Source organism: Anopheles ziemanni, chromosome 2 (assembly GCF_943734765.1).
Source record: "Anopheles ziemanni chromosome 2, idAnoZiCoDA_A2_x.2, whole genome shotgun sequence".
Classification (NCBI taxonomy): Eukaryota; Metazoa; Arthropoda; class Insecta; order Diptera; family Culicidae; genus Anopheles; species Anopheles ziemanni.
Genome location: NC_080705.1, coordinates 64,399,019 through 64,419,340, shown reverse-complemented (window position 1 = coordinate 64,419,340; position 20,322 = coordinate 64,399,019). Strand labels below are relative to the sequence as shown.

The 20,322-nt window shown below is 44.6% G+C and overlaps 1 protein-coding gene across 1 annotated transcript in view; it reads left to right on the top strand.

The window, feature by feature from the left end:
* The first annotated feature begins 3,594 nt into the window (after positions 1–3,594).
* The window catches only part of LOC131294097 (uncharacterized), a 57,508-nt gene continuing 40,780 nt past the window's right edge, over positions 3,595–20,322 (top strand). The window contains exons 1-2 of the mRNA XM_058322144.1: positions 3,595–3,790; positions 5,735–6,770. Of these exons, the coding sequence (XP_058178127.1) occupies positions 3,595–3,790; positions 5,735–6,770 (1,232 nt within the window). The remainder of the gene's footprint in view (positions 3,791–5,734; positions 6,771–20,322) is intronic.

Sequence of the window (20,322 nt, the reverse complement as noted above, 5' to 3'; positions counted from 1 at the left end):
ATCAAAATTCAGAGCATGTTCTGCTGAAGAAAGCCAAGCCAAACCCTCCGGACGCAGCCTGCCGGATGACACCGCCCTGCGTTGGCTTGGATATTGACTTTTTCCTTGCGTTTGGTATTTCTAAACTTTGACTTACCAACCACCAACTACCTCCTTTGACGGATGTTCCTTCGGAGGTAGCCACTTGCATGGTGGCGCTTAGTACGCTACTGATCTTCGGCTGTGAGCTCTTTTTTCCTTCTTTTCGGTAAACTTTCACCACCCTTTACCCTTAGAAGAGGGACCTGCTGCGATGCATGTTGTCTTCCGGTGTGTGTGTGTGTATGCGTTTTCCCCGCAGACATCCCGCCATCAGCTAGAACAATCCTCTCTATCTCACCCTTTCTGTCGGGCATCAAGGCATTCCAGTGGCTAGTCCCTTCACCCTGATCTATCCTGCTTTGGGTGCAGTGGATTTCAAACGTACGATCGTGGCGGACGGAGAAGGAAGCGAAGAATGGAGAATGGTGTTGTGGCGATCAAATAGAACACCGAAGAAGGAAGTTCATCGCTTCGCTGTGGTCCTCTCGCCGAAGACACGGTGTGGTCGGTGTCCGCCCCGGCTGCAATCTAGGCTAGGAGCGGGAAAACGCAGCCGGCTGAGTGAGAAAACGCACGCAAGACTTCTCTCTCTCTCTTTCTCTCTGTTTCTCTCCGTTACTTCGCTGGAGTCCCAACGCTGGCAAACCAAAGAAAACGTTGACGACCTGAAACTCCACTGCACATGCAACGACGCTCCTCTTGTCGCTGGAATGCGTCTGCCGGATCGGATGGAATTTCTCGGGAAAGAAAGATGAAATATAAATAAAAATAAAAGATTGTTTCCAGTTTTCTATTCCTTCCACTCCGCGTGCCTCGTGCGGCGACTCGTCGTAGTTGCATTTTCAGCCACATTCAGCATCTTCCCGTCATCATCCTCTCACCACCATCGCCAACGCGCGGTATGAAAGATTCACACCAAAAAATAAAGAAAACTCCATTCCATTCGACGAGTGGGAGGTGGGGACGAGGGCGGACAAGGCACGCAGAAGCGCATACAAGACAAAGTGCAGTGACAATGGGTTGTGTCAATTAGATGTCTATAATTCAAAAAGTCGCTGCTTTTTCCATTTGTGTCTTGCTGTGGAGCGTCATGTTGGGTTCGATCGTAAAGCGAGAGGCTACATTTTTCCTGCATAGTTCCATTTTCCTTGCACTTCTTTGGAGTCAAGGAGTGGCTAGGAAAGCGGTCGTGCAAACATATCGACTACGAAACGGTCAAAGTATTAACTTGTTCGTCGGTAGATATCAAGAGATAGTGATGTCTTAGATTTAAAAAACTAAAAAGACACGAAAGGCACTGTTATCAAACGCTGGGTTATGAAGACGAGTGTTCTAAAATAGTATTGAAAACATATTTACAGTTAAATCTCAAGCTGAAATGTTAACAAATCTTTCTTTGTTTTCTCGTTGCAGGTAAATGATGAACTGTTGTATTCAACTAACCGCGTCGAAATTCTATTTCGCAATTGAAGTAAGTGTATGATTCATCACGGCTTCGAAAATTTTACGCAACATTTCAATTTAGTCGATGGACAAAACCAATCGAGTACCAAAAACGTTCAGATATAACCATTGTTACAACTATTCCCCTATTCGGCACATTCACGAATAATTTCATGCAATTCTTCTCTACAATTGCATTCGTTTGCCATTTGTTTGGCCACATGGTTCATGTCATTTGAAGTCAGCAATTCCATACGGATTTTCCAATGCATCAGAACCAAGACAGAACGCACGGAAAGCTTCACTTGTTGTTGTGATGAACCCTTCCGACGTTGCTTCTCTCTGCGAGAGTGGTGTTGTTATCAAAACACACCCGAAATCCTGCGAGTGTGCAGCTATGAAAGCAAAACTAACACAACTACGACCCGAACTGGGTGTAAGGGTGGAGATCCTTAGTAGTCCCCGTAGCTTAGCTACGGTTCTCTTTCGTGTTGGTTGTAAAAATCGCTCCAAATTCACTTATCCCTTTGGTATTCCGGTTACTTTCTTTTTCTCCCTGTCTATCGTTGTGTTGGTCGGTTTGCTCATGTTTAACCGCAAGCGCTCTCCGGTATCCTTGATGTCCTGTGGGAGTATTGCGAGTAGTCGTCGCCCGCCAAGTGGGGGAGAGCAATAATGCCGAGTGTCAAGAGAGCCTGGCAGATTCAAACAGAGAGCCGCCGACAATCGCAGCCCTGGTCGTGTGTGGAAACCGGCCATGCCGGTAAAACATTTCCAGTAGTTTTCCGCGAAGTTTTTCACAAGTGTGCGAAGGAACCCCACTAGACGCGATTGCACGGAACCAATACCAACCGAGTGGAAGCGAATTGTCAGTATGTCGCTCTGTTTTTCCGATACCGCAATCATGGCTTGCCCGAGCCATGCGTTCAGTTTGCTTTCACTGGTGGAAAATTCGAGTGCTATGTTCAGTTAAAATGTGACCCATTCAAGAGCATCTTCCTTTTCGGGATCCTATCCATCTATCGATTCGTTGAAGCCAAGGCATTGCCATTTCCCTCCAGTTTTTCCTAGCTCCCAACCGTGAGTGATAGGGGTGTGTTTGCAAGAAATTGAACTTGTTTTCCATTATCCATCTTGCTCGTCGTGTATCTTGTTGTGTTTGACACCGTACAAATCCGTCATCTGGTGAAAATGGACCCGGTTCCTGCATCAATCGATGCAGTGCGCGAGAACAATCCGCCAGCGAGGACGATGAGTTTCCGGTAATCGCACGACAACGATGCGTTAATCGGTGAAATTGGAGCGAAAGAGAGAAAGCAAGCGTTGCCTCACATCTCCATGGCAAAAGGGCCAACGGAGAAGCGTGAGGATGCAAGGTGACAGTGCCAGTGGTATTGTTTTTGACACGGGACTGGCTACAATTCTCCTAGAAACATTTTCCCTATTATGGCGTTTAAAAAACAAAACAAAAACCTGAAAGAACAAGCACGTGGAAAATGTGTTGAGCAAAGTCGCCAGCTGAAATACGAGTGTAGTGAATTTACCTTCAATGCTAACACTGTTGTTTAAAAGTAATGTGTATAAATTTACGACTTCGCTGGTAGTTTTTCCCGGACAAAAAATTCAATGTGCGCTGTGAAGTTGAATCATTTTCTGTATCAATTATTACGAGCATCGGTGTGAAATGTTTAAAAACATTGAACCATGTTCCCCGTTTAACGCTATGTTACGTTGTTTGCAGACATGTTCCTCAATTTGTTACATAATCGATGGTGGTTTTATTTATGTTATTGTTTTTTAAATATTTTCTTTCGATTTCGTTGGTACTTTATATGTTTTGAAATATATTTTCGTCACTCTTTTCTGGATCCGGGTTAACACGGCAAATCGAAAGGAAAGTTTTGTATACAAAAATACCTAATGGGGAAGTTCACTTTTCACCTGCCGTTGCGCTGTTGTTGTTCCCCAACCTCTCCACAAATCGTCCTTACAAACGGTAAAAAAAACCTTCAAACCGACTCAGCGACATTAATATTTCTCTCACTGGAATTTTCTCTACCCCCTTAAGAAATGGTCCTACGATGCCAAGAGCGGGAGAGAAGAAAAACAGTACAGTTTTCCTTCCATAATGGAGAAGGTGAAAAAACACACAAAGTGTGTCTTGTTGTGGAAATGAGCAGCAAATTTTGCGACGCTGACGAAGGAATCGGCGGCGACTTCACCAGCGGCGGGTGGTGGTTGGTAGTGGCGACGACGACCTGTGTACGTAATCGATAATTTTCCGTTTGTTCACCCCGATCCGTGTTCAATTGGTTGGATATGGAAACCGAAACGCACTCCTGGATGGATTTGTGGGTAGCAGGGTAAGGGGGAAAACTCAGATCAGTATGGAAGGACCAAAACAAGAGGGCGCCCGGATCAGCTCTGGGGTACACCCAAAAAAAGGAGGATTAAAAGAAAGGGTGTGGTGCAACTTGATATTTTGCCCTGGAGTCGAAGGTGCAGCTCTCACTGCTGCTTGTTTTGCTATACGAGAGGACAGAAAACGAGGGTTCTTAAATGAAAAAGGGAATCGGAAAATTCGGGGGCTATAAAAAGAACCAGCGTAGGCAAGAAATATTTTGGAATCAGTCCTACGTGTGTCTAAAAGACAGTATAGAATCAGATCTACTTCTATTGAGGTCATTTGTTAAGCCTTAATTTACTTATAAACCTTCGGAAGGGAATTCAGCAACTCTCCACTAAGATGGATATCGTTCGTATTTCTCATGTCTTTGCTCGGTTCGATGAAAATCTTCCACCTACAAAGTATATGTGATGGAACGCACCCAAATTGTATCAGAAAAGTCGCTCACGTCCTGCGGGAAAATGCTCACTCTCTCTCTCTCGTGCTGCCTTCCGGCATCTGGTTTTCATGGTGTGCGTCTTTCAATGTCGTAAGGATATCCGCTTGGTGGTGTGTAGTTGTTCGCCACTACCATTGCCGTTGCTAGGACCGGTACTCCCACGCACATGAGCTATTCCCTCCCCCGAAGGAAGCGTGTTCAACGAAGAGGAAAGCGAAGGTTTCCAAATTTTCCTACCTTCCGCCGGGCGGAAACGGGGGAAGTTCAAGTGAATCAGGACATAGCGCACACACACACACACACACCAAGGCTCACCCAACAACCCAAGCAACACGCCCTTGATCCTGCATTCGCTGTGTGTTGTGGTCTGGTGCTTTGGTTCGCGCTAGTGTGCGTTACCGGGGGAGTTGTTTTTCGGTGAACGGATGGTGAACGCGCCTATATTAGGATGCCGTAGAATTAGCTAAACCGAGGGCTGCAATGAACTTCGGAGGCTATTTTTACCTGGTTGCGCTCGAGTTGGGTGGTAACGTATCCTTCTCTTAACCTTTTTTTATCTTGCTTTTGCGTTACCTTTCCTTCCGACATCGGTGTCAAATCCTTTGGTCCCTGCTTTTCCTCGACGCCCTGGCGTGGGTGTTGTTTCTTTTGTTTTCACGAAAGAGAACATCGTGAGAGCAGGAGAGGGATGCGACCGTACGCCTGGTCGGAAACATGAGTAACAGCACGAACCCATAACGGATTCATCGACTTTTGGCCTTGGCTCTGAATTTCAACCCAAGGCACGAGGTTGGCTCAAGTTTTTCTACAATGTTTCACTAGAGACAATTAGGTTTCGTCGGACGTTTTCGAATGCAGCTCCTGCAAGATCGGCACACGATATGAATGTTGGACTGTAAATGCCAATAGTGCCAATAGCTTGAATTTATTCTTGCGGCAATCTTGGCAAGCAATTGAAATATATTGTAATGTTTTGGGTACATTTTTCTATGTTTTTCTTACACTGATATGTTATTTAGTTGTAATTTAAGTTATTTTTATTTTCATTAATTTGCTCTATTGATTACTTTATACTTTTACTACTTGTAACTGCTCAACTGATCTTTTACCGCGACGTTTCAGTGATCAAAGACTGATTTTTTAGTGTTAAGAACTATAGTATAATTGCACTGCAACCGAAACACCAAAAATCAACCGACCAAAGAACAACAACCGGAGCCTTCAAAGTGTGTGCCAAAGCGGACTAGTACACGTCCGTAAACGCAAGCAATCAGAAGTTGTTGAAAAGTGCCAAACATATAATCAAGTTTATGTCTTGAGTTTAATAAAACTCGGAACAAACATGTCGCCTGTACGCAAAAGAGGAATATCGTCGATGGTGGGGATCGTCTCAGAAGACGATGGCGATGATACGGTCAACGAAGCTGACCACGCCAAGCGGTTGTTGGGGGACACGTCGGACACCGATGGTGAGGAGGACGATGACTCGTGCTCGAGAGTGCTGGCGAACCGCGCGCAAACCGAAATCGAGCGCCGGAACGAGCGCAACAGTGGAAACCTGTGCAAGCGGTCCTGTTCACCGGGAAAGCGTCGTGGCGGCGGTGGGACCACTTCCGACAGCAAGAGCCTCGACCACAAGTTCAACCGGCTGCTGACGGAGGTGAACGGACTGCGCGATCAGATCGGCGATCGCATCGAAACGCTCAACCGACGCCTCGCGCAGACGAACCGGCTGTTTCTGACCCACCAGGACTACGGCAATCGGTCGTCGAAGGCGGGCGACCTGCTGCTCGTCGGCATTCCGGCCCACGAGGGCGAGAACCTGCGCGAGTGCTTCGTGCGCATCGCTCGCCGGCTCGGGTACGCCGAGAGCGAGATCCCGATGGTGCACATCAAGCGGTTGGCCACCGGACTCCTCGGCCCACCGTCGTCAGGGTCGTCCGGAACTCCTCCCGGCCATCCGGCCCGACCCCGACCGACCCACTACAATCCGGCCGTGCTCGACAATCTGCTTCGGCCGGGCAGAAAGTCGACGACGACGGGTGGACGCAAACCGGTCACCGCTCCTGCGCCCGCCGTTCAGGTGCTGTTCGTGTTCCGGAACGCACGCAACGAGTTCTACCGGCGCTACCTGGAGCGGGGCAAGACCGGCACCTGCCTGGAGCTGGGCGAACTTGGCTACGAAGGCCCGGGCCGAGTGTACGTCAACGAAAACCTGACCCGCTGCAACCTGACGCTCAAAGCCGAGGCGATGCGGCTGAAGCGCGACGGCAAGCTCAAGAGCGTGTTCACGGTGAACGGACAGATCTACGTCAAGCGGACGATCGACCACCGGCCGGAGCTGGTCACCAGCAGCGTCGATCTGCTGCTGCTGGACGGCAGCAAGATGAAAGCGAACAAGTAAGCTTCTACCCAGTGGCTTTTTGTTTTGCTTTAGAAGCTACGTTTAAAGAAAAATGCTTTTTGTTTCACTTAAGGTTGCATTTACAACATCCTTTAGTTAGTTCTTCTTTGAATGATTGCTTGGCCATTGTTGTTTTTACCATTTATTTTTTGTTTATGTTGTGTTTATGCTTTTTATTGTGTTCACTGAAAGGAAGAAAACGATTTTCGTAATAGATAACGTCGCCATCTTTATTTTCAACGACTTGAATTTGTCCTACTCTTTCAATTCAAAGTTTGTATCAATGCAGCGAACATTTAAATCAATAAGAAGAAAGTTGCGATTGCAAATGGGGTCTAAATACAGTCACTTTGGAGACATTTTCATTCATTTAGGCGAAAAATGTCTAAAAATTAACCTCCCAAATGCTGTGATGACTGTCGGTTTCTTTTACTTTTATGAATACTTTTACTTTTATGTTTACTCCTATGAATACAAATATTTTGTTTTCTATCTCCATCTATGTATTATAATTGTCCACAATAGGTTAAATTAAAATTGTCGTACACTGTTGTGAACTTCTGTAAAACAATATTATGATATACAAAAGGGCTCCGTAGTGTTGTTATGGTATTCCCTAGCTGTGAACATTTTCCTCATCTCTTGGAGTGAAAATATTCCTTAATCAACCAAAAATAGGTTTCATTTAAAAAAGGGTGATTTGTATGGGTGATGATGCTGTAAACGGCGATGAAATGCGCCTGTGTGCTGGTAAAAAAAGAATTGTTCCGATAGAAACCTGATCCGAAAATAATGAATTACATACACATTTGGCATCAACCAAATGGTACATGGAATATAATTAAGCCTTTGATAGTTTTCACTGGTATTAAACACGCAAAATCAGCGAATATTTTTGGAAAACCAGCGAAAATTATTTGTTTTCCCCGTTTCCCATGCATTGCACCACTGGAAAGTGAGGTCCTTTTTTAATGTCCGATTTAATATCCCCAACTATGGAGTGCTCTGTAGCACCTTCGTCTGGAGTTCATGACGTAAAGAATTTCGTTGTTTCCCCCCCAACCGCACCCGCCCTCACCCGGGCACTGTGGAATTCCAATTCGTTTCCAAAGCGCCCAGAAATAGCGAGAACTAGTTTTCGCCTCATAATAGCGCGGCCGATTGTCCCGTGCGCGTCGCTAGGCATCCCCTCCCCCCGCCCCTCCTCCGCTTCATGTGTCCCTCGGTGCCTTGCTGTGAGCGGGATTTTCCAATTCTATCCTCGTTTTCTTCTTCTGCTGCTAGCAAGGGACGACTTTTGAGGGAAACCGGAATAATATCACGCGCTTCGTATGGGAAGAGGGGGCGCTCTGGCGAGAAGTTTGTTGACACACCACCGTGTACAACGGTAGTTGGACTTCTCCTAGCAGCGTGGTTAGTTCAATCGAACCACAATCGATCTCGCTTCTGTGTTAAGTATCCTCGAGATCTCCACACTATTCCTAGGTTCTTCTTGTCTGCGAAGAGCATCCCATGGTCCGTGGCCGGGACCGACTGATGAAAGCTAAATAATAACTCATTTCACCACCGATACCACAAGCAATGACACCCACCATCCGCCTGCATCGAACATCCTATTCCCCCCCCCCCCCCCCCTCCCTCCTCTCACTCCTTGGAACATGAGTCAAAGATGGCGTTCGGCGGAATGCAGCTGCCCGCTTTCCCACGAGTATAAAATTGATAATATATTAAACTGCTTCCCTTCCCTCGATTGCCCACTCCCCCATTTCCCAGGTCAGTCTCCATCCCTTTCTAACCGCAGCATTCTAATTTGCCACCAGAGCCACATCATGTTGTTCCAACCGGCGAAGCTTTCTTCGCCCGACAAGCAGTCATTTGCAAATGGCCAGGAAAGTTAATCCACCCAACAAAGGGTGGGTGTCCCGCGTGCGGGCGGGTGTGAATTGAAACGGACCACTTTTCTTCACGGTCGTTGGCGATGGACTCTGACGTGCGACAAAGGGCAATAATATGGCATCGAGCGGCGCGGGGCTCGGAGATCGTCGAGCAGAAAAGATTCTCCTGGGACGTTTCTCATGCTTCCGAACCGAAGGAAGGCGATGGTCCAGTGCGGTTTCTCGCTTGATTGCCGCCCGCCAAGCGCAAATCACTCCCCGACCGGATCTGGGGTTGCGCTGGTGGAGGTGTCGCTACCGAAAACTCTTATTTCAATTTGCATCACAGATTTAATTTGCAATCTGGCCATCGACGATGCATCCTATGTAATGCATGAAATTGTTTTTATGTTCGCTGTTTGGTAAAAGGAAAAAAGGATGAAAGCTGTTTATAGTTGTTTACTGATTGCCACTTGATAGCTATTGTTTTGAGTTGAGTTTTTAATAAAGAGTTCTTCAAGTTCTTTTGAAATATTGTAAAACTTTTGGAGTTGGGTGATTGAGAATCACACTCACCATTAGGACTTTAACTTTTAAAGTGTTGTACTCTCATTTAAACTGAATAAACCAATTCTAATCTTCGAATGAAGGTTTTTATGAAACTTGTTCATGTTCCATTTCCATTCCATTCATGAATATTTGACTAAACATTAATTTTTATGAATATTTAGAGAGCAATAATTCTTTCAAGGTTAATTAATCCAAAAGGATTCATGGATCGATTAAAATGAATCGCGAATGAAAGATCCATAAGTCACAAATCGAAACATTTTATTCTGTTTTCTTCAATTATTATGATTTGTAGAATCCCACTTAGTCCTCAAAATGTAAAACGAATCAAATTAACTGGTTCAAAACTAATTCAGTTTAGCAAGCACCATGTTTACAAATTAGTTGGCAGAGATAATTGTGTATATTCTTTTGATACACATCTTTGTACTTCCTATTGCCGTTGTATATCTTTTTTATTCTTCTATGTTTTTTCTTAATGCAATTTTGTAATCATTTGATATTTCACTTGTCAAATAACATACTTTTGTTGTATTGATGTGTTTTGTTCGTTTATTGTAAAATCACCAAGCAATAGCATTGAATTTGCTTTTGCTGAATAAATTGAAACTTATACTTTTGAGTTCGAAAATACATTCGGCGCGGTGCGATTCGCAAGTAATCATTTTGGGCACCGGGTATCCTCACCTACTACCACGTACTTCCCACCTCCTCACCGGACTTGTCTGTACGGTTATCGCCACCGCAAACTGAGGTTTTAAGGTTTTTATCCTCCTCAATGGGCGTGGCGCAGTGGATGCTGGCAGCACGAACGATTATCTAAGGATACACGGGAAAAATGCTGAGTTTTTTGCGTTTCCTCGACATTTGCCATCCTCGGCTTTAGTTGATGCCTGCACACGAGGGAAGAAATGCATCTTACTGGGGATTTAGATATTTTAGAATAAAACGGAAATATGACATGAAGATCGATGTGATTTTGGAACCTTCCATATGTGTTTAATGATGTTTTAATTCAGATTGCTCCTTATCATTCAATAGATCTAAAATCGTGCAGTTCCCATGAAAATCCTCCGTGTTTTGCGTTTGTTCTTTGGTAGACCTTTGCCTTCGCGAACAGGTATCATGTGTCGGGCTGAACTGTTTCTTTTTCTTGAATTTCGAAATTCCTTTCATAAATTTGGTATAAAAAACAGAAATGGAAATAAGTTTTTTAAAAACGTGTTCATTTCTATAAGTTACGCACAGCCGAAAAAACGAGCCTCCGTCCATCCTTTTCCGTCCGAAATCCCACAGCGAACCCATTCACGCACGATCTCTCGACCTCGCGTATCACCCAGCAGCAGCATGTTGCACGATGAGCCCTACGCCATCCGCAGCTCGGCGCGAATTTCGCTTGGCCACCCCTTTTGCAACCCCCAACGATGCGACATTCTACTACTACCGCTACTATAGTAGCTTCCGATCTCTCGCAAACCACCACCGTAAGCTTCTTGCTATGCTTGTGTGTTCCTTAGACGTTTCGTTCGCCGTAAGGTACACTTGATTCGGCGGCACGGAGCGCGGATCACAACACAACAACGCACGCAAAAGAACGTTTCGCTCTTTCTTTCTCTCTCTCTCAAGATCTCCCGCCCTGTTGGTCCAAATGTTTGTGTGTGTGTGAATTTTTATGTGGACTTTGTTGATTTTTTCTTTGTGCTGCTTACATTTGCTTTTTCGGTACGCAACGCACGGCGTGCGCGGCGATGACCTTGTGGCGGCTCGGGCAGTTCGTTGAACTTTTGGCGTTGAGCGCGAAAATAAAAAAAAAATCAACAAAAATTGAGCGGAGTGAACCAACAGCAACCAAAAAAAAAAAACATTAACAAAATAGAAGAACACTAACCACCGACAGGCAAGCGGCCACCGAAATCAAATTGAGAATCTGTCGCGCACGACGCCGCGAACCAAACGCAGCTACACCACAAACTCACCAAAAGCCAGCGGACCCGGGGAGCCGTGCTTGTGTGTGTGTGTGTGTGTGTATGTATGAATGTCCGTTTGTGCGCTAACTGCCGAACAGTTTCGTCGGTGAAACTCGGCAAACGGTGGGGAGAGCAGTTGTGATTGGTGTATTGATTGCAAAGTTCCCTGAAAGGAGGAAGCATCATGTTTCCAAAAATGTTTGATAACAAGCATGGAACCACGTCCGCGGCGAAGGGCTGTTCCGTATCGCTCACGGAATGCCCGGTAACCTGAGGCGCCCTACGCATGAGGGTTCTCAAAACCCACTTTAGGACACGAATTTTTAGCTCGAAAATGTTATACATAGGACGAAATAAGCAATGTGAATATTTTTCCACATTAGAAAACAATTCTTACCATGCAACAATTTCAAGGATCAATACTTTGCTTTCAATCTTTCTCAGTTATTCAAAACACTTTTCGGGATTAAAAAAAATGTTTTTCATTGTTCCTAGTAACACCCAGACTTTGCAAATCGAATCGTAAATACGGATTAACCTGTTCCTGCTACTAAACGCCGTTCTGCGAACTTCACAATCCTGTCAGTGAGCCCTAAAGTGCTCTCCTTCATGCGTATGCTGATGATCGGTGGCGCCGCAACGATTAAATACTTGGATGGGGTGATGCTCTGCTGCTAGACACTCTGGCCAACCAGATTTTATTTTGATCTCCAATGTCCTCCCCACAAGCAAGCTTCCAACTCCCGGTGGATTATGGGTTGCTAACGCTCTGTTTCACCATCGATGACTAATTTGCACAATACATTCTATTGTTTTTTTTTCCTTTTCGGTTTTGCTAAATCATCATTTGGTTTATGTATTTTCATATTCTTTTCTTCGATATGTTTCGTCCGTCGAGTTTCGTTAAGTTGTTTTTTTTACAGATATTTAGTTTTATGTTACTAAAGAAAAATTATAGCGATAATTTATGTGATTGGCACGCTTTCAGAATTACACAACACGAGCTTAAATGGGAATACTATGGTGTACAACAATTACCACACGCATATGCCATGGAGGCGCTTGGTAGTTCGTAGATATAACCGTGCACTACGATAGTGTCTGGTGTGTTTAAACCATTTAATTTTAGGGTACGGAAAGTACTCTAGTTTTTTTGGTGTTTGAGGTTTTGTGTTCTGATCCACGTTTATTAATCTGAATAAATGAAATTTAATAGATAACCTTAATTTTTTTTTCAATTAACCAATTTCCAACAAGTCATGAGTTTGTAATCCAAATGCTCCTTAGTGCTGATTGACTCTGCATTGATTCTCCATTGATTGAGGTATCTGTAAAATAGTCAATGTTTGCACTTTAAAGCATTCTTAAACAAATCTCTAGCTGTATCTCAGCTCTATAATCACAAAAATGTAGATCTCTGATCTGTAATCACAAAAACATCGGTTAAACACTATAAAACCGTATTAAAAATGCGTGGCAAAGTCGTGCGGTGTGAAGTCTTACACTTCTGATCGGTCTTGTTTCCTTCGCTTGCTTCGAGGCTTAAAAGCATAGCTGCTTTGTTTCTCCCTCCCTTTGGTAGCTGCTTCGTTCGTTACCGTGCCCTGCTAGGAACTAGTTTGGTGGCGCTCCGCGGTCGTTAGGCCGGATCTTTTTGGGGTTTCCCGCAGAGTGTTGGCGCGAAAGGGAATAGTTGAAATATTTGAAATATTTCTGACCAATACACCGGTGGGAAGGTGAAAGATCTGGTGTCGCACCACGTTGAGCGATCTAGGATAGCGAGTATAATGGCCAGCCAGTGTTGTTAAAATGTTTGGCCCCCGTTGGTCGTAGGTTTTTCTTAAAAGTCATAGTCAGTAAGTTTGTGTGCGTCTGAACCATCAAGCGTTTTGAATGGCGTATCAATTTCATTTTCATACGATAGAGATGAATTTGTCACTTGATCAGATATGAAGGGCCCTGCCGCACTTTGAGACGTTTGAAAAAACCCTCATCATTGCTTCCTGCTTTGGATCCTGTTGAGTTTCCCCAGCAGAGAAGCGTGTGTGTCGCTATTCTGCGCAATCTCCTCCAGGGCGTCAACGTACAAACGTGCTGGTAATAAGATTCCTGGTCCGTCCTTCGACAGTAAGGATACTGTTAACTATTTCCACTGGTGTAACCCTTTTCCCGGACTTTCGTCTTCGGCTTCACTTGCGCGTATCCCTATCACCGACTCCTTTCGTAGTTCGTTGCAAAGCGTGTGAGTGATAAACTTGTGTTACGGCAGGCAGCCCCAGCCAGAGCCGGAGCCAGTGTGCTCTATATTTTCATGACTTTCCTCCACCGCCTCCTCTCCCGGTGCGAGCATTTCACAATTCACTCGAAAGAAATGTAATTATCGCGCATTTTCCGTCAATCCACCAATCGTGTCGCCCTGTTGCGCTCGGCGGCTGCATTCACTCACGTCGGACGCGTCCCTGACGGGCGACCTGGTACGGAGTTTCGTCGACTCCCTGTTTCCGCCGGATGCTATCTTCCGCTGGGAAAATGAACTGCTAATGGAAAACAACGCCCCCAAGGCAAATGGCAATGATTTCCTCGATCGAGGCAGCGCCAAGCAGAGGGCTGAACGGTTCCAGCAACTAAAGGGAAAAATGGCCTTTCCTTGGCCATTGGCTTAAAGCATGGAAATTGGACCGTTGCTTTTTATTAACATTTTTATTGAGACAGAAGTTTGGCGTGCTAATTTAAAAAAAAAATATTTAAACTAGGTTCTAAACAGATGCGATCGTTTCGCAAATTTAAGACGAGACGTGCACATTTAGACTTTAAATAATGTTCTTAAATTTTTCTAATTGTATCACTGTTTCATAACTTTTCATTTGTTTCTACATAATTACTATCCACTTTGTGTGAGCCAGCGATAAATAGTTAATTAATGTTTATCTTTCCTTCTCTTTACAGGTAAGTGTTAAAATTCGAAGATGCTTCGCTGTGGTATTCGGAACCTGGGTATGAATGTTATATCTTTGAAAATGAGTCTATTTTGATTCTTTGAAGCTTTTTATATGTGTTGAAGTCCAACGTATGTCTATAGGTTGTTAGCATTTATTGCTGCAAAAGATGGGTTTTAAGTGATAGCTGCAAGCTACATCAATATTTAAATATCTAGATATTTTCTAGATAGAAGTATTAAACGGAAGCCCTAAGAGAAGAATATCATAATTGCACAATCTTTCTGATGGCTACCAAAAAATTGTTACTGAATGACCTTTTTTCATTTTGTTTAATTGGATCACAATATCTAAACCTCGTGATGCTTCTAAAAATGTGTGCATTTTCTCGGCTTTATGCTTCCATTTCCGTGCTTCTGTCATTCTGTATTTCGTTGCCTTCCTCAACGGAGACAACCTTGAACGTTTACGGTTCCGCATCTGAACTGCATTCCCGGTCGATCGCCACTCATACACACACGCACACAAAAAACCAGCGCACGCACCCACAAACCCCTGGTGAAGCCTCGATTTTTCTTGCATTTTGTTTTCTTGTGGTTGTTTATGTTTCCTTCCTGTGCACCTCGTCCGCCCCCCAACGTCTGTCCCTCGGGTGGGTCGTTATACCGACCACCCCGAGCCTCATTTTCGAGACACCCGCCGTCAGCAGGTAATTTTTCAGTGCAGCGGGGCAACATGATCCTTCCGAGAATTTTATCCGAAGCGAAGCGATGCCTGTGTTTGCCGGCAGGAATGGTTGCTTGTGCGTCGTCGCGCGTCTGTGTGCGTCCTCTTGTTTACCGTCGTCTCCTTCGGCCTTTCCCCCGAAGCCACTAGTTCCTTCGTTTTCCCCACAATCACCACCGCTGGACAGGACAATTTTATGCATCGAACAGAAACAACCAAAAAAAAAAACCACGGGTTGGTTCCGTAGGTTCTGGTGGGTTAGAATTTGGTCCGTTCGAAGGTCTCGGGTCGTTTGTAAGTGTGTCTGTGTGTGTATGTGCACGAGTGTGTCGATGCATCCCTCAAGAAACTTCCGCGTTCGAACGTATGCTCGAACACATTCTTCCCACCAGCTCTGATGGTCATCTCCGTTCGGTGGTCAGTGTTCCGAAGCTCAAAGCTCAAGGATGAAAGTTCTTTCCATTTCTGTCGCTCAGCTCAACCATTATTTACGCTGTCGCTTCTCCGCTCCACGCGATACCGTTGATGCACTTTCCGAAGCTTTGTTGGTGTTGATGCAAGCGGGAATCTCCACCCGTAAATTTGGGCCACTTGGAAGACGTTGCTGTGGACTCGTTCAAGTAGAAATGAAACTCAGCAACTGGACGAAGCAAACTGAGCAGCATAACAAAATGTTATGTTTTCCCATTGCGTAGCCTGTGTTGAGAGTGTGTGTTTCTATGTTGCGCGGGCTTTTTATCGCTATGAAAATATTGGCTTTTGGTGGCAACTCATTTTTAAACTACAATATTTTTTGAAAAAAAAAAACGAGACATTCATACGAAGCATTGAGGCATGTCAGATTTGAAATATTTTTGTAAAAAAATACTGTCCTCGTTAATTTTATTATTTATTTTCTTCTTCTCTGTTGCAACAAACCGTAGTGGCACAAAGAATTAACATCGGAAGTAATTGTATGTTTAATCGTTCTCCGAAAATTAGTCTCCCAAAAAGCCTCGGCATAATCTTCACCATCGAATCACTCACGTTCGTTGACTTAAGGCTAAATGGTTTTATCGCTTATGCTGATCGTCGCTAATTGGGCGAAGATTTAAAAGCTTACGCAGTGCATTACCGTGAGTGGATAAAAGCAGTTTTACAAATGCTATTTTTATATCCATTTAGGGGATTGTTAAATTTGAATTGAATACATTTTTTGTAAATTCGTCCGGAGTTCAATGGAAAACAAAAGGTTCACAGACGCAGACGGTAAGAAAAGAAAAAGCTCGCTTGCAGTATCCAGCTAGAACCCAAACGGTTGGCTTAGAACGATCGTCACAAGCCAAAGTTTAGCGCTCCAGGGCGCCCCCCTGAAGGAACGAGCCTCCAACCACAAGTAGGTGGTAATGGGTGGGAAATTTGTGATCCGAATTACATTTGGGCCGTGCGTCCCGTATCGAAGAGAGCCCTTCGGCGACGCATCTACAACAACACGCTAACGGTGGCCGCAGAGCGCAACTCAACGGCACGTGACCGAGATGATTATGACATTAGAGGAGGCCACCTGATGGTGAGCCCACACACCGCACTTCAAAAGACGCGGACTGCTGATGTGTTGGGCTGGGGTGATGGTGTTTGGTTTGGGTTTGCCGCCCTGTCCGTGCCGTCCTTTGTCCTGGCTGGGCGCGTCCCTAGGCGGTTTCGCGTGCCGCCCTCCCATTCGCTTTTGGAAGCTATTTGTTGTCTTCTCGAGCCTCTCTCTAGCCATGGTTGTTCCGGTTGGTTTCGGTTTCGCTCAACCGTTCGGACCACGCTCTGGGCGCGTTTAAGAATGCGATGGTCATGGAAATCAATTGGCGCGGAAAAGCTCAAGCGGCCCGGCCGCGAGAGGGTGAGGGAAAACCGTGAAGAAAAGAAACCGATTAAGAGAGGCCTGAACGATTAGCAAATGTGTAAAATTGGTTCTCCTCCTGTAGATTTGGGAAGATGGATAACACCTGTGTCAAATCACAGCAGTAATGATATATGTACTGCCCACATCCGGGAAAATTTTTTTTTTTTTGAAGATTGCTTATAAACTGCTTTAAAATATTCCTCACACATTTCCGACATAATGCGCTTGATCAAACCAAACCTACAAGCATACTGGTATGAATTTAGTTAAGATCCCAGCTTGTAAAATGTCACAAACCTTATAAGTATTTTCTTGCTGTTTCTATTTCAGGCCTTATATATTGACTTTTGTCACTATAGAAAAGATCTTTAAAAGAGTAATATATGTTTTCTGATGAATTTTACTTGTTCTATCAATCAATGCATCTATTTATGATTTGATTCAATTATGCATCCAATTATAGTTTCCAACAGCCCATGCAGAATTGCTTTCTTGTCGTTGCACAATCGGTTCGAATGTTCCACTTTCTAGATATTAGGACTTGTAAACAGTTGTTGTCGAATTCGTTGTCCCGTTGCCAGTTTTTGGCTTTTGCAGAAAAAACTTTGCACAGAGGAAATTTCCTGGTCACGCCTTTCATCGCCCCTCCCCTCCCCTATCGGCACGGCCGTCATTTTTCGCCGTCAAACGAAACTTGCTAATTTGCCACGAATGGCGGATTCGACAAGGGTGGCGCAAAACTGGGTTGATGCGAATGGGGGATGGCACAGGTGGTTGGGTGGGTGTGTGCCATGGCCAGGTAGTTCATTGCGATTTCTGTTTACTCTCGGCCTCTTTCGCTGGCCGCTCGATCCAGCCGGGCTGACCTCCGATGACCCCCTGCGATGTGTGAGGTTTGTCGGGATTTTATCTCTTGTTTAACATCTTAAAACCGCTGCACGATTCATTCATTAGCAAAAACAAAACAAACCCCGAACGCGGTACGGTACGGGAGCAATCCGAGCGTCGGCCAGTGTTAAGTGGACAGCGGTGGCCAGTCTAATGGTGCCCGGCCTTCCCTAGACCTCTTGGTGCCAGTCACAATCGGCGGTCGTCGGACTTGGACCAACCCTAACGACATGGGGAGCATGAGATATGGAATGAATTATTTATGCCCTCCCCCCTCCTCCCGGTATGGTTACGTTTTCAATTTTCCTGACACACGCTTTCCAGCCCAGGAGCGGGATCTTCGTTTGAAGATGCCAGGTCTTCTGCTAATGGTTCATGTTTTACAGACATTTTTGAACTATTCGGACTCGTGATTGATTCGTTTTCTTCTTTCCCATTATCGCTTATAATTCTGGGATTAACAAACTACTCTGCAGCCGTTCGCTTTTGCTGACAGCAATTAAGAGAATAATCTGAACTTCTTCCCTGGCGAGGTGCGTTATACTTTTCCAAATGCAATAAATTAACTATTTTTCATTTTATCTTGTTTTGATTAACTGTTTCAGTGAGCCATTCTTTCGTACAGTAAGATGGTAAAGATTATACTATAAAAGAGCGGAGAGCAAAATCGGTGTACATTAAATTTCCACAAAATTGATCTCACTGATTAAAATTCTATGGATTGCTTTTTTCCCTCAAAGTAAGGCAACTTCTGTAAAAGTCATATTTAAAACATTTAAATTCGAAAAACTTAATGAAATAGGCGATGAGTACATCCCATTGATCCAAGGTGTGAAAGATTAACTCTTCGGCCAACGTCAATGTTACGTAGAGTAACTTTTCTCATGCCACTCTCCGCGCTGGCGGCATTTATGAAGTAGCTGGTACATTTCTGGTTAATTATTTTAATAACATACCAACAGCGCACCGTTGATTGTCATCTACAACTTGTTGATAAACGATGTGCCGGAAAACGTGCCCCCTTTTGCCGATCAGGGTGGAAAAACACACGCACCACCTCTACGATCCCAGACCAGACCGCCTGGCTCCGGGTTTCCTTCGTCGGTTCCCTACTTTCCGGTCTTCTTTATTGCTTGTTTAAAAACAATTCATTTGAAAAAGAAACATTCGTTGCGTAGTACGCAAATTACCAATTGATCTAGCAAATTACCAGATTTATTCAATTGTTTCGTAAAGATTTACCGTATTTAATTATGTCAGAGATAATTTAAAACATAATTTTACACGAACCAACAACTTTCAGAACATTTGAATTATCTCATCCAATTTTCATATTTCATCGATCATGTTGGACTTACTCTTTTAGCTTTCGTGTTTAAAACACTTTTTGACATCTTCTAAAAATCTTCTAAATCAATGCATTCAAGTTCTATTTTTACGTAAAATGGCTTTGAAAGCCTGCAGTATGGGACATACGATTATTCTGGTTATCCAAGAACTTTTTATTTAATTGTATCTATTTATCAACTATCATAACAAGAAATGATTTGAACTTATTACATTCAAAACGAAATGATGCTTTGTTTACAAAAAGTCAAGTGTAACAGGTTCAGTAGAACATCCATCTGCCAAAAACTTATTTAAAATGATAATAGATTCACTTGCATCAGATGGGATAAAATTATTTACTCTTTGAATGAAATATGTTTGCACAAAACATCATTTCGATATTTCTGATTTTGTTGAAGTATTTTGCAAATTTTCACGGCTGAATACAGTTCAAAATCAACTCGTTCTAAACCCGACACACCTTATATTATGTACCAATTGCACCATCCAGCGTTTTACTTGCCGCGAACTAATTGTGTATGCGTGACCCTTCCGCTGGTATGTGTTGCACGGAGAGAGCTGATTGGCTAGAGCGGGAACGGTAATTACCGATTTTTTTACTCCTTCGACGGTCATTGAAACGGTACGTCAAGGGCTTTTTTCTCTCGCGGGAATTCTCCACCGACCTTGAGTTACCGCTCGAACGACCCTCACAGGAACAAAACGCGAGCGCGCAGAATCGTTTCGACCGGTTCGCGAACCGGTATTCTGCGTCCCGCTCACACTTCCCGAGGCACACACACGCGCGCACGTTTTGTCTCTCCCTTGGGCCGATGCGTTAGTGATGCGCCGCTCTGCTCACTCCAACGCGCCCGTACGCGGCTCGCCAGCGAACCCGTGGCGGCTGTAAACCTTTTCACAGACACAAGCTTCGCAGTTTGGCTGGATGCGTTAGTGGCGGCGGTTGTGGCGCGTGCATTTTTTTGCGGGATTATGGTATTTTTGTAATTAAAAATTGCGCATGCAATTTCGAGAAGTGAGTGCACGGTTCAACGGCCGTGCAACGAATGCACTGCCGTTGCTGGTGGGCAGGAGTGATAGCTAAAGTGTGTGCCTGGAAGGTAGATTCCTTCAAACAATTCCCTTAGCCACTGCATAGGGCTCCTGCGTCGAGAACGAATAGTGCTTCGAAGAACTGTGTCGCTTCCGTGCCTTTTCCCGGAAAAGTGGCAACTGAAACACCGTGTTAGCGAATTCGGACCTGGTGTGTGGTGCCAGCTCTGAAAAAAGAAAATGGTGGCTACGACACCGTCGACAATGATGGTGGCTTCGCCGTGGCTGCTGGCGCTTCTGCTCGTCGGTCGCCGTCATCCGGCGGAAGCGCA